This window comes from Anneissia japonica, unplaced genomic scaffold (genome assembly GCF_011630105.1).
Source record: "Anneissia japonica isolate Jap-2015-1 unplaced genomic scaffold, ASM1163010v1 scaffold288291_len444093_cov181, whole genome shotgun sequence".
NCBI lineage: Eukaryota > Metazoa > Echinodermata > Crinoidea > Comatulida > Comatulidae > Anneissia > Anneissia japonica.
The window spans coordinates 395,145-410,243 of record NW_022731168.1 but is presented as its reverse complement, the minus strand read 5'-3'; the positions used below and the strand labels follow the sequence as shown (position 1 = coordinate 410,243).

Here is a 15,099-nt window from a genome sequence, read left to right as displayed (position 1 = left end):
GCATTACTGTTTCGTTCTTGTTAGATCTCGTCGTTGCAGCTCAGGAATTTAGGAATGTGAGTGTGTATGTGTGGGAAGGGGGATGCGCGCGCGCGTGTGTGTGTGTATATTATGTATGTATATATGTGATGTATATGTATGTGATATACATACATATATATATATATATAATATATATATATATAGTTAGCAATATATATATACATATATATAGTTAGCAATATATATATATATATATATATATATATATATATATAATATAGATAGCAATTTGATGTATAATTCTAAATGTCAGTTACCTGTAATCATTACAGCGTCAATGTTTGCTCTGTGAAGTTCTGCGATCACTGGTTCCGTCTGTGGTTTTAGTTTATTCTGCATCACCAGTAGGCCTAGGAACGACAGGTCACTTTCCACAAAGTCTCGCTTTACCTTCATTGCTTTGTGCCACTTTAAATTTGAATCCAGTGGTTTATAGGCCAAAGCCAGAACACGAAACCCTTGCTTAGTGTACTCGGATAAAATGTCCAGGAAATCACGTGGTACTATAATTTTATTTTTAAAATAATATTTTATATAACACGACAACAATTACAATTATTGAACGAAAAGAACGAACAATAGGTATTTATTCATAGAGCTGAGTATAGAAAAAGGAATATTTTCAAAAGGCATCATCATCATTGTTTGTTATGTTTGTAATTTTATTTTATTCTTTTGGTGAAATAATCACCAAAATAGATCAAAGTTATTTTTTATGAGTATGATTTTAATTATTTTGAATGCTTTGATAGTTATAGTTTATCATCCTTTTATTAAAGGTAATTTTCTTACTATAAAAGTTTACTCCAGGCTTATTGTGTACTTCCAGTTGTATTATTTGGACAGGTTGGATGAATGGATGGATGGATTTATTCAGTGTAAACACAAAGGATAACCCACGAAAGTCCGAAGAAGACTTATTTCCAGTGGGGTCTTTCTGGTGGTAATTGGGTAATTGATTGAGAATCAATACACTACTCATTTCCGAATAGTGTACTGCTCTCTTAACGTGAACACGGGCCATAATGCACACGGGACCAAGGCTTAAACGTCTCATTCATCCGGAAGTTAGTGAGCTATCGTAACTTAGATTTCAGTCCTCCAGCCGAAACACAAGGAGAGCAGCGATGGGATAGAACCGGGGACCTAGAGATCTCCGTGGTTCATTGCACACAGAGTAACACCAGTTTATCCCACTGAGCTATAGCTGCTTGAGTTAAACTTTGAAGCTAAGTTCCACAAAACCAGGTTCTCATACACCTACAATACAAACGTTTATCTCTGAATCTACTTGTCTTAGGAAAGCCATTCAAAGACAAAATTAAAGCTTATAAAATAATCTACCCAACTATGATATGACTTATATTTTATTTCCAAGTGGCGTTACTATTGGAATAATGAACTGAAAACAATTGTTCAAATAGAAAAAGTAGTCTACATCTAGGTAAAACTACGCGGTACTATGTGTTTAATCAATTTAAAAGTCTTACTTGTGTCCTCTTTACACAAAGATGTTATCATTTCCGGTGACCCCTTAACGAAGGCCATCATTCTGTCGCTATTCAGTGTCTTTGTGATAACACTCATTCGTTGAAGACGCGAAGAAAAAGGAAATTGACGTAAGATTCCAAGTTCATGATCACAATTCTATCGTAATAAAAGAAGTTTATTTTTCTTATTATTACTATTATCATCATCATCATCAACACCATCACTATATATGTGCACATGAACCTGTGTACATTGAAACTGAAGTCTTAACAGTGGTGGCGCCCGAGGAAGCCCAGTCCCTCCGTCGGGGAAGACGAGTACATTCCGTCGGGAAATAAAAAAAATTTAAAAAATATTTTTAGATGTCTGTTCGTTTAGCAACCATATCGCCTTCATTGATCTATTTGTGTACTGTTTGTGTAAACTTTTCATCACAATAATAACAAAACAACAACAACAACAATAATAATAATAATAATAATAATAATAATAATAATAATAATAATAATAATAATAATAATAATAATACTGTAACAATAATAATAATATAACATAAATTCACGTTCCGTTTTATTGTTATCAGACTACCGTATATATTACTTTTCAAATTGAATTAAACCCATGAAACAACAAATATTCTTCTTCGCAATTAATTAATTAATTAATTAATTAATTACGTTCAAACATCTATTAGAACGTAAGTCAGAAGAACAGTGTCAAGTGTCAAAACACCGTTTTGACACTAGTTTTTAAAATGTCAGTGCATATTAATGTTATGTAATGAAATTTAAAAAAATACAAATGCCCCTCCCCACCCCCACCATAAAAAATGGTTTACATTCTACTATGACAAATGCTCGTTTGCATATCCTCATGAGGCTTGGCATACATCTTGATCGGGGAAGCAACCTCGTGGTTTACAGATTTCGGGCAAAATTATTATTATAAAAAAAAAACATGTATTTCGCCATGATAGGAGGATAGTATTGTAATGTAATACGGTGGTTGTTTTTTTTTTATTAATATAAAATGTAAAATAAGTTAGTTGGTTACATTATATACTCTTTGTTTCTCGTTATTTTATTCAAAGTGTTCGGAAGTTAATTTCGACATTAAAAAACATACATGAAGTCGATGCCTATCAAATATTTTAATAAAAATTCACCAAAATTCGTCAAATATCCGTAGCTTCCAGGGGGCTTCGCCCCTAGAACCCCACCGGTGGCCACTAGTCGGCTGGTCCCCAGGCAAGTGAGGCTCGCTTCGCTCGCCTAGCCCCCACCTGCGTCGGAGCCTTTAACCCTCCCCCCTGTCGGACAGATCCTGGCGCCATCACTGAGTCTTAAGTCTATATCGGAAAAGACTTGCTCTACCAACCGAATCTTTGTCAGAAGTGCTTCGAACCGGCGATGGCCGCGGCTATCACCGAAATACCGTATTTTCCGTAACAACGTATACTAAATCTCTTATGAGCTGTGTTGATAATAGACTGTATATTATTCGATCAAAATGCTGCTGTTTATGTTGAACGTATTAGCAAATTTGGCTATTTAATACTTACTTCAAGGACGTTAACCGACTTTACGACGGTTGGAACAATCTGGTCTAGATTAGCACTTTCGATTGCCGTTGCTTCTTCTAATATCTGTATAAAAAAGGTCTTTGATTAAAATAGCTAGATTTTGTCTTGAAATATCTTTAGAATTATTAAAATAAAAATGGGTATATCGTATTGATGTATGTTTCATGTTTAATGCTTTGAGGGCTAGTGCAGTCAGATACTGTATCTAAACTGCGGAAGAAATTGCTTCTAATCGGTTTTGATTTTTTTTATTTTACTTATTCTTTATACTGAAATGGCTTTTGGTTATGGTTATCTACTGTTCTAATTTACGCAGCAATATATTGATTCCACATGAAAATTAGTCGTGTACATTTTAGCTTCAGTGAAACAAAAAAACATTTCTCGTACCCAGCCGGTAGCTTCAAACATTTTTAGATCAATCGGGTCACCGACAAGTTCTGAATCGACTGTTGTCAAAGAGTGACAAGTTGCCATGCAATATTTAAACAGACCAATGGGACACCTCTCCATGTTTGTCAGTAGCTTATCAAACCTATGTGGAGCAAATCATGTTATTCAAAATATATAATTGATTAGAAAATATTCTAAAAGGGAATTTTCGATTGAACAACGGCGGTAGGTTATAGAACAAAATGACGTCACATAAATTATCTGCTCATAGGCACATCGTCTGAATTCTAGGACGCAGTTTAGCCAGAATGAAGCTACGTCATAATATAACACATTATTGTCACAGATTATTGAATCCGTTTCACACTCTCTATTACAATTTTTTCGATGGAGCAACTATGGGAAATGAAAATACATCGTATAATTTTTCAATTCAATCGATTTATAATAAATAAAAATAAAATCCTTACGTAGAGTTAATTGCCAACTGTACTCCCATCAGGTCTAATCCATCTTCTGTCAGTGTGCCTGTCTTTAGAACACGAATTAAGCAATTTCGAATTTCGATCAGGTAAAATGACATTAGAAATTCAAAGAAAAAATAAAATATTTCTTTTAAACATATGGAGGCCTACCTGATGTTAAAACTTACATTTATTATTACTTACATTGTGGTTTTTATAGGTTTATTTGCTGTTGGTGATAATTATCTATGTAACGTTTCCAGTATTTTTAAATGTTATTGTTATTATCATATTTGTTTATTAATGTTCGTACACGATCCGATTAATTTTGGCTTTATTGTGATTAGTTATAAAAGTGCCTTTAGGACAACAGTTATTAAAGCCAAGTAAATAAAGTATACAGTGCTTACTTTATCGAAACAGATGATATCAAGAATTCCGCCAAAGTTTATCCTCTGGGGACTTATGCAATAGATCTGTTTCTCTTTTAGCCTATACTGAGCGTACACCATTCCTATGGTCAAAGCAGCAGGAAGTGCTGGAGGAACGGCGATCGTGATGATATCTAGTGCTCGAATGATGATGCGTTCTAAAGGAAACTAAGTAAAAAAAAAAATTAAATACGAATTCAAATTATGGACATAAACTGATTTAGAACATGAATAGAAGAATGGCTGTGCTCAATATGACGTGAAATTGGGAATGACATTGTATAAACCAAAGCCTTTTAAAATCCCTTGTAAAAATTAAGAATCTTAAAATATAAATGTAGCCCTCTAAAATTAATAATACACATACCCCGGCAATCACCAGCTGATATATTGTGTACAGAAAACCTATGAATGCTAAAAGAAAGAAAAAGTTTGTTAACACATACAATGATAATCCAAATAATATAATTATTTGGTTTTTAATCATAAAACACGATGAACATACTTTGCTATAAGAATAGATTTAGGCAGGTTAGGGGCGAATCCAGAGATGTCCAAAGGGGGGTGGGGGAGAGGGCCAAAAAGGGGGGGCGAAAGTTGGGCCGACGAGACAACACCATCCCTAGGGGGTCCGGGGGCATGCCCCCTCGAAATTTGTGTGTTCTAGACGCCCGAAAATAACATTTGAGGCGTTCTAGGGTATAATTTGTTTTTTCTTTAATTTTTTTTTTCTTTTCTTTTTTCTTTTTTTACCACCTCCCCCTTAAATCCGCCCCTGCAAATCTAGGATCCAACATCGTTGGCTTATGGCCAAGCTGTACAAATCACTAAAAAACTATATGTTGAAGAATGATGTTGATAAAATCTTGATGTTATCTCAAAATTGATGAGCCTGAGAGATAACAGTGCTTTTGAGAGTTCGCAGTTTTTCATAATATAACTTAGGCCCTACTTAACAAAAAGTACAAGTAAACTTTTTAGTTTAATGTATATTTTGTAAATCTTCATAATAATTTAATAGATTGTTTTTAGATTTAACGTACACTCATCATTTCCAGATGCTATGTAAAGTATCATTGTAGAGGTTTTTAGATATTGGAGTTTTTGATTGTCAGATGAAAATTCTAAAGTAATTTAGTTATTATTAATAATAATTCATTTTCTCCATGTTTTACTCACCGACTGATGCGAGTGTTAGGATAAACCTGATAGCGTCTCGATACAATTTGAATTCTGCCGGTTTTGGGTACAGTATGGAGCGTATTAACATCCCCTTAGCTGTTGAGAAACCTTCAAAAAGTTCAGACAACACAGAATGAATATTCTTTTTTTTTCGAAGGTTTGTAGACAATAAAAATAATACATTGGTAGGATTATTTCAGTATCTTTCGATTGTACTGAAGTTGTTATGATTTCCTGTGTTCTTCTGTTCTGTACTTTTAATGCTTGTTTTTCGTATATTATTCCTATTGACTCCACTGAAAATAAGTCCTTTTGAATTTAATGTGAGTTGATCGTTCATAATAGCAATACTTGATATGTTTTACCTGTCTGAATAACAACAGCTTTGACGTGTTCGCCTCCATAGTACCTCGTCTGCATTACCTTGGTCCCACAAAACAGTATGCGTCTGGAGTGTTCGGTTATCGACAGAAAAGCAGACTCTTCATTATCAACTGATGCATTTGGTAAAGGAATTTTGGTAACCGGAATACTCTCTCCTTTAAGTATATAAAAAATTAAGATATTTTAAATTATTAATAATAGTAATGTTAATAATGTTATTATCTTGTTTTATTACGGCACTATTATTCTCTGCGTTACTATCACGCTACTGAATACGCTACTGTATGCCTATCTAACCTGCTTTAACATTATAAACAAAATTATTAATGGCTCATGTTTTTTTTTATTTATATAAAAGGTAATTTGACTTTCATTTGCAAAGGTCTTTCTAAATTACAGTTCGACTGGACTTCACAGAATGATTGTTTAAATGATGATAATGATAATAATAATAATAATAATAATAATAATAATAATAATAATAATAATAATAATAATAATAATAATAATAATAATAATAATAATGTTACTTATATAACGCGTAATGAAAAAAGCTTCTATTCGCTTCACATAAAACAAAAAAGTGTTTTAAAAGAAATGAAGAAAAACATAAAATTGGCTCAACAAAAATGCAAAATCTTCAAGGGGTACGTCACCATCCGATTCCACTCTAGCGTAATCCCAGACCCCTACCTAGGTGATACACCTGGTGGACTCATAGGCGGCGATGGTCGCCCCCACCAACCACCATTAACTTGTTAAAGTGCTTTTAAATGTTAGCTGGCTAAAAAATGTACAGATGTTAAGTAAATACTAAGCAGCTTTTTTTTGGGGGGGGGGGGGGGGGTGCGGTCACTTATGGTAAAAATTTTGAGGCTAATATTATTGTTGGCTTTAAGTCTCTCGAAAGATGGGAGGGTGACAAGACAGAAGACGGTTCCCCAATTCATTTAAACTTACGTTATTTATACAGGAGTTCCCTTCTTTCTGCACCCCCTCCTGAAAATATCTCGACCCACCCCAGTACCTCATAGTAGAGTATTCAGTATGTTAAGGTAAGTGGAACATACCACTGAAGTGAGTGCGGCTGATACAAACGGGTGTATGTCCACTAAATATAATGCAATAAAATATATCATAAAATGACTATGTTAATCGCTAAAATAAGTCAATAACGAATAAGGAATGTCTACAGACTACATCCATCACAACATTTTATCATGTATTGTATAATCTATTTTTTATCATATTCTTTACCAGTAGGCATAGGCCTAGAATCTTACCTGCTTTGAAATTATAAACACAATTATTATTGACTCATGTTCTCAAAAAGCAATTTGACTTTCATTTGCAGATGTATTTCTAAAATTATAGTTAAAGACGAAGCAGTATTCAATATTATGCTTTAGAAAATTCTGTTATGGCAATACTTGCAGCATTTCTCCGACTGGGCTTCACAGAATGATTATTTTCGGGGCGATGGTCGTCGACGTCCGGTTCCCCCACCACCCTTAACATGTTAGAGCAGGGGGAAAATTGGGGGGGGGGGTGTTGAGGGTAAAAAAACTGGGTAACGGTAAATGAGATACAGATTTTGGAATATTTAAAGACTGGGGGAAGAGGTGTAAGAATGGGATGTTACGCCCCTTTCCCCCAGTTTTTAAATATTCAAAATCTGTATCTCATTCACCATTCCTTCTATTAATCAAATAATATTTTTCTCTCTTAGAAATATCAGTTCTACAACATATCATTTTTTTCCCTCCGGAGCTTGAATTTAATTTATTCATTCATTCTTTCATTAAAACTTATTTCATTCATCCCGCAAATAATCTGGACCCAATACCTCAACGGCTCCACCATCCCCCACCCCAACCTCTCCTTTTTTGGAAAGTGAAAAAAAAAGAAAAAGAAAAAGAAAAATATGCTCGCCCAAAAAGCCTCAGAAAATATTTTTGGGAGTCTTGAAAACAAAAAAAGGGAGGTGTTATCTGGATCGGCCCCACTTTCAGCCTTTTTTCGTCCGAAGCCCGATTTCAAACTTATTGCATTCATTCTTTCATTAAAACTTATTTTGTATATCCTGCAAATAATCTGGGCCCATTACCTCACAGGCTCACGAAAGAGTGAATGCTAGATTATTTAAATAAAGCGATAATTATATTTTTGTATCCACCTGTTAGCATGCTTTCGTCAACGATGCAGTTTCCTTGTATGAGGGCAGCGTCACATGTCATTTGACAGCCGTGCGGAGGAATAATTAGGACGTCACCTGGAACTAGTTCGTTTTCTAAAATGTCTTGAATTCCTTAATCATCGAAAAATAGAATTGTATATTTATTTCTATTTTGGCAATTATATGCAATTCTTTCGGGTCATAAACTGTACAAAATTGACGTAAAGAGATTAACCATTGTGTTCCAACAAATCATTATTTCTGACATATAACAAACATATACCTTTCGTGTTGTGTATAAAGATATCGCTATGGAAACAACTGACATAACTATGATGCAGAAACTGTAATAATAGTATTCGTCGATGATCCACACCGTCACGCTGAATAGTTGGAATACATAGAAGGGATTCAAAATCTAGAAAGAGACCATTCAACGTTACACGTGGCAAACCTCTACGCTTAAGGCCTGTTCTCCAAAGTTTAATAAGTTAGTCCAGGACTTTAACTTTAGTAATTTAATTATAAAGTAATACAGTATACTGAGTCTCAGTTGTAAATGATTATTGCCAGATTAAGCATAAAATATTAAATCTAAACAATATCATAGGCATTTAAGCCAAAATTATGCATCATCTCTAAAAGCCATGAATAAACTATAACTTAAGCTGGAAAGTTAATGTGTCATCATGACGTTTCGATCCTTAATTAAATTAACTTCGTAATGTTAAGTACTGGATTTAGCATCACATCTAAACCTCAACTAATGCAAATGGCATTACCTGATGGAAGTTCAAATCTTACCTCTTGTACAAGCAACACAAGATATGGTCGTATCGGAACATGTATAATGTTTTTTTCATACAGCATCTCCCTGAAGATTAGAATTTAATAACCATGAACGCGATATAATAGTACATATGATATAAACCTTAACTTATAGCATTCAATTCAGTGTATTGCTTCAGTATGCATTCAAGGGTCAGTTGAAAATTACAATACAATGCAATACAAATTACAATAAATTATATTTACCAAGATAGGTAAGTATCTGTTGAGTTAATTATTGGTCTACATGTTGAGAATTTGCTATATAAGGGAAGGGTAAATTATGGAAGGAATCAGGTTTGAAGCGGTGCGACAAGGGATAGGAATAGGGGGATAGGAGGGCTTTATTGCTGGAGTAACGAAGAGAATTATAGCATTGGCGACAGGTAAGAGGGTGGAAGGCTGCAGAGGGTGTAGAATAAAATTAAAGGGCAAGTGTGTGACGAATAAGGGGATGTTTTAGGTATTTGAGGATGGACAATTTACGGATACAAGACTTGTAAAGTGTGATGATTTGAGAATGCCATTTTAGGTCATGAGAGATAATAAGTCCAAGGTAGCGAAGTAGGCCCTATATCAACAGAATCAATTTGGGATTGGAAGAGATAAATTGGAAATAATTTGAGTGAAGATTTGCCAAACCATATATTTAAGGCCTTACAATTTGTGAGTTACAAACACATAAGAACATATGGTAGTCTACTTTGTTGTATGTGGTTGTTTTTTGTTTTTTTCAATTAAAAAATCGTGATGATAACCGGAACTTTAAATAATAATTCGTTCATAAAACGTATTACATCATGATTCATGGCAATACAACATATCCTACTCATGACTGAGGGTACAGCGGAGTAAATGTGTTGCCTATTTTACTTGGATTAATTCCAAACTGTAATGTAAATAAAGTGGTATCAATAAAGTAACTTCAATTATATTATAAGAGGTGACATTCATTGAAACTGATTCAATAAATGTAATATGACTATAAAGTGCTGGTTGAATTTGAGATGCAGAAAAACAATTCAGTCCTAATGGAGTAATTACAGATTTCATAAGACTGATTTATATACCTCTACCTTGTAATGTAGGCCTAATTATGTTATTCCAATTAGAAGTTCTAGAAGCTAGGTTTATAAGGGGCCGTCCATCATTTTCACCATTTTCATAAGAGTAAAAAAACGGTAGAGGAAAGAGTTTACAGTGTAGGTATTCCTTAGTAAAAGAAGATATATTGATCATTTTATTGTGCATTTTATAGTGTATATTTGATGGGTCAAAAAGAAGAGTAGGCCTACGTTTTGTACTCTTAAAACGATGAAAAATCGACCCTAAAAACAGTATTAGATGGTATCATGGAGAGACGGAAACTAATTTGCATTTACACTATTTGGGAAACCATTGTTAAAAATTGTTAGGCTCTCGTCGGTTTTACTCCCATTCAATAACAAATAAAACGAGACAGAAATTATGTTGTACACTGACACGCTACTGCCAATGGTTGCATGAGATGAATTTCATATTAGAATTTTGTTATATTTAACATGCTGACGTAATACAAGCTCGCCAAAATCATCACGTGACTACACAATCAATCAATCAGAAATTTATATGGCCATGCATCTATCATCCATACGAAGGTACAAGGATACAAGGATACTTTATTCATCCCACTACGGTGAAATTTCATGGCTGGATACAACAATGTGAAACATAAGACTATTTACTAATAGTTATAATAATAATACGATAAGTGATAATAATAATAATAATAAGATGCTCGTGCCGAAGCTAGCTGCCTCAAAATTACAATGCACATAATCCCAATAATAATAGAAAAAGGAAAAACATGAACTAACGGAAGTGAGAACTGAAATGAAAGGTATTAAGTTTAGATTTGAATTGCCAAAACGATTCTTGTGTTCGAGTTTAACGATATAATTACCTTGTGCGTATTGCTGAAGGAGATAGTCCGCCGTGTGCACTATAACCGTAAATCTTGGAACACGTTGTTTCATGGTCCAGTGCACGTAGGCGTAAAAATATGTTCTCATCTGGGTGCCAAATGTACTTCAGTTCTTGGAATGTAAAAAACTTCAGATTGTTCGTCATTTTTCTTTTCGTTATTTCATATAGCTCTTCGGAATTGACATTACTGTTAAAAAATGTATCCAAAAAGAGAAATGTTTAGGCCTACAAATTTGCCAGCTATGTTGTTATTCTAGTGCTTGCCTTTTGAAAGCGTTCAGAAAATAGGCCTAATCGTTCCCCTTACGAATACAAAACTAAATAATAGTGATTTGTAAGAATATAACCTTTACTTCAATATTAACATTATTCAAGTTTTTCTTTTTTTTTTTTTTTTTTTACTCTTTTGTATATAAATTCTTTTTTTAGAAAAGGTAATAAATAAATTGCTAGAGTACAGTAGAGTCCCTATTTAAAGAACACCTTCTAGACCATTAACAATGTCCTCTTAATATAGCCTACGCCTAGATGTTCCAATAGAACTGGCCATAGTGTGTTTGTATTTATTTCTGTTTTTCGGGTTTTTAAAAATAGGAATGGCTTCTTAATGGAAACTAAGAAGACAATAATTATCAGGGTCCTCTAATCTATCTAATAGGCCGGTTTTAACTCAATTTATATGTTGTATTTTGAATGAAACATATACTTGGTCACTGTTTGAATGTAGGCCACATGCTTTCGTTGGTATATATCCTGAAATGAGAAAACAAAAACAAAAATCATTGTAGGCCTACATTTGAGAGTGCCTGAAAAAACGCGTCGGGGTCGATTAGACGTCGATAAGTCGATAGTGATAGAGATTATATCGACAGCGTTTCGACCCTGTTCAGGCATAGAGTTTCTTTGCTCTATGGTTCAGGTAACTATTTTTTCACGGTTTGATACGTTCAAGAACAATGGCTTAGATAAGCGCGATTAGATCGAAGATAACTGCTGCTTAATTAAGCCAATTAAATTGCTTGACACGCCCCTCCTACCCGCTCTGGACCTTGAGTACTGTTTATTTGATAAATATACAAAATCCTTCATTGATGATTTCTTGCAGACACATGTTAAATTTTAATGTAAATAAACAAAAACGGCCTTGTCAAATAAGTATCCTTATTTTGCTTTGTTTTGACGTACCGTATTTCTAGGCTAGGCCTAGCTGTACGCCTAGCCGATACGCAGTGTGGCTAAGGAAAGTTTTGTTTTTCTGAGCATGTGTAGATTGTGCTTATCTGGCTCATAACAATACCACACATAAGGTTAATTCAAATCAGACGGCTTAAACTAGCCAGCTTCCTATCCTGGTAACAGTTAAAAGTCCTTGATTCGACGGTCATTCGATAGCAGAACGATCGAACAGGACCCGGAAAGAGGTCAATGTCTGATTCGTCGAACCGTATAAAACTCTCTCTAATAGTGTAATAAACAAACTGTTTATTATGTATTTTTTATTGTAAAACAACAAAGGACCCGGGAGTAATATGAAATGACGCCCACTACTTAGCTATTGTTACAGTTCTTATCAGGTGTGAAGATAAGGCTTCACACTTATCTTTGTAAACATTTATTATTTTTCTATTGATTTGTTATTCGCAATTTTTCATTAAGACACGATGCTAATTTTGATACTTTTCTTTCATATATAATTTTAAATATATTCTTAAATGTTGCTTTTGTTTGAAACAGGCTGTGATGTTTTATTGGTCTGTTTGAATCCCTATGTATTAGGCCTATGTTGGTTAATTTTATCTCGGTCTTTTTGCCTTTAGTTAAGTTTAACATTTTATATCTAAATTGTGTTTTGCCACCGATCTCATTATTATATATTACACAAACTTACAATTATTCATTCTGATTGTCCGAAATATATCAATTTTAATCCCTCTCCATAATTCCATAAATAATTTATCTTAATACTGTAAGCAATTTTTCATTGACATGGTTCTACATTTGACTTTTCTCTGTCTTTCATTTTTAAGTCTAAATCTATTTTACAGTTTATGTTGCTTTTGTTTGATATACAGGTTAGTGATTTTTATTGTCCTGTTAGAATTTTTATATCAATTGCGTTAATTACTTTTCTAGGTTTTGTTTAGCATTAAGTTAAACATATTATTTTTAATTGTGTTTCTTTATACGCCTACTTTTAATTTACCTCACTGTCTGTAAAAATTGTTAATTTGGATGCACCACTATTATTGTTGTGTGTGCCACCGATCTTAAGGTGTTATTCCTAATAAATTGATTGATTGATTGATTGATTGATTGATTGATTGATTGATTGAAGGCCCTTGGCAACAGTGCAGTGGGTAATTAGCATATTCTCAGTTAGATAATAGAAAGACGTCTAATAGCCGTCGAAATCTGACGAGTTTTTCCACCGGATATGCGGCATACGGTATTCTAGCGACGAATCTCGCCAGAAAGAGAAAATGTTTTGATACAACTGAAAAAGTAACTTTTCGTTGAAGGGCTATGCTTGGTACGATTATGATAACCAATGTTCTCTATTCGAACACTGGTATTATTATTTATCTGTTTGTTTATATTGTGTTTACAGTGCAACGCAGCAAAACCTAATGAACTTCGTGGTCAAGTATGACGTTCACCATGTCCTGCATGCGAAAGGTCCAGGGTTCGAGTCCCGGTGGAGGATTTCTTTGCCAGATTTCTCTTCGGTTACGTTACAAATTACATTATTCATTGTATTATTCCGCTGGCTGTTTCTCGGTTTTCCAATATGCTATTAGTCAAATTAAAGATTGTAAGCGTAATGATCTAACCTTTAACAAAACAGCTTCAGCCTCATTTAACTGGCATTGTGAGTATGTGCACTTTAGCCGCCAATCGCTTTTCCAATAAAAGACCAGCAGAAGGAATCCACATGATAGCACAGCCAAAAGGCAGACGAGCACCTTCTTTATTATATTCGGCTTGTATCCGCTGCACTCCTTAACAGGATATATAATTACGTAAAATAAAAAAAAAAACTTAGAAGTGATAATTTCCTGTACATATACAAAATATATAATTTTTTTTACATTAACTTCTGTGGAATTAGTAAAGTAATTATTATTGGTGTGACCACAGTTTTGTTAAGTATGTTCAAATATTATTATTATAATATTATTATTAATATTATCATTATTATTATTATTATTATTATTATTATTATTATTATTATTATTATTATTATTATTGTTATTATTATTATTAGGTAATGTACCAAGGACACCAATGTATAACTGGTGCATTGTTGCCTAACCGTGTCATTCTGGTAAACCATTTATTTCAAAAATATACATATAAGTACAGTATAACAATTCCATGTCATTGAAGTATCTCCCATGCCTAAATAAATTAGGCCTATACCTCTGTTGAACAAAACCGCAAATATTAACAACATGTATTCTTGAAAATGATCAAACAGGTTGAAACGTTTTATAATGTTGTATGATATTTTTTTAAATAGGCCTATAATTTTAAATATTGAGATTCGAAAGACAGGAGCTAGATCGAAACGCTGATACCTCAAAATGTCTCTGTTTTTGGACCGATCCTGTCTTTTAAAAATGTTGCTTTCATATATTTTCATTTAAATTTGAATACCGAAATTTGAAAGACAGAAGCTAGGCTCTATATAATAATGTTAATGAGTAATAATATCAGTTACTCACTAATTCTGACTCCTGCCCTTTATCGATGATTATGCTTGGCTCAGCTGTCATTATTATTTCAACCTTAAAATATAGAATAGAAACAAGTATAACTTTTATGATGGTAAATGAGCGGTTGTTGCGCAGTGGGACGCTTTGATTTCCGAAATTGGAGGTAAGGGTTTCAATCCTTCGCTTGTGTCCTAGTCCTTGAGCAGTGCACTTTATCTACATTGCTTCAGTCTAACCCTAACCAGCTTATCTCTCTGTACCAACAAACTACTGGAGAGAGTAACCTATGATGAGCTATCGCTAAATCCGGGGAAGGTATGAGGCGCCATCTGTTAACTTATTATTTAGCAAAAATAACATGGCTTTTTACGTTATATATTTATATATTATTTTATATAATATATAATATTTTATATAATATATAATATTTTATATAATATATAAT

At 33.6% G+C, this 15,099-nt stretch overlaps 1 protein-coding gene across 1 annotated transcript in view; it reads right to left on the bottom strand.

Annotated features, from left to right (window-relative positions):
- Positions 1-269: 269 nt before the first annotated feature.
- Positions 270-15,099, bottom strand: part of LOC117115215 (probable cation-transporting ATPase 13A3) — an 18,769-nt gene continuing 3,939 nt past the window's right edge. Inside the window, 15 exon segments of the mRNA XM_033258917.1 lie at positions 270-545; positions 1,533-1,689; positions 3,095-3,178; positions 3,506-3,650; positions 3,979-4,040; positions 4,383-4,571; positions 4,771-4,817; positions 5,583-5,693; positions 5,951-6,124; positions 8,146-8,563; positions 8,950-9,019; positions 10,916-11,125; positions 11,645-11,691; positions 13,770-13,937; positions 14,664-14,726. Of these exon segments, the coding sequence (XP_033114808.1) occupies positions 292-545; positions 1,533-1,689; positions 3,095-3,178; positions 3,506-3,650; positions 3,979-4,040; positions 4,383-4,571; positions 4,771-4,817; positions 5,583-5,693; positions 5,951-6,124; positions 8,146-8,563; positions 8,950-9,019; positions 10,916-11,125; positions 11,645-11,691; positions 13,770-13,937; positions 14,664-14,714 (2,187 nt within the window). The 5' untranslated portion in view covers positions 14,715-14,726 and the 3' untranslated portion in view covers positions 270-291.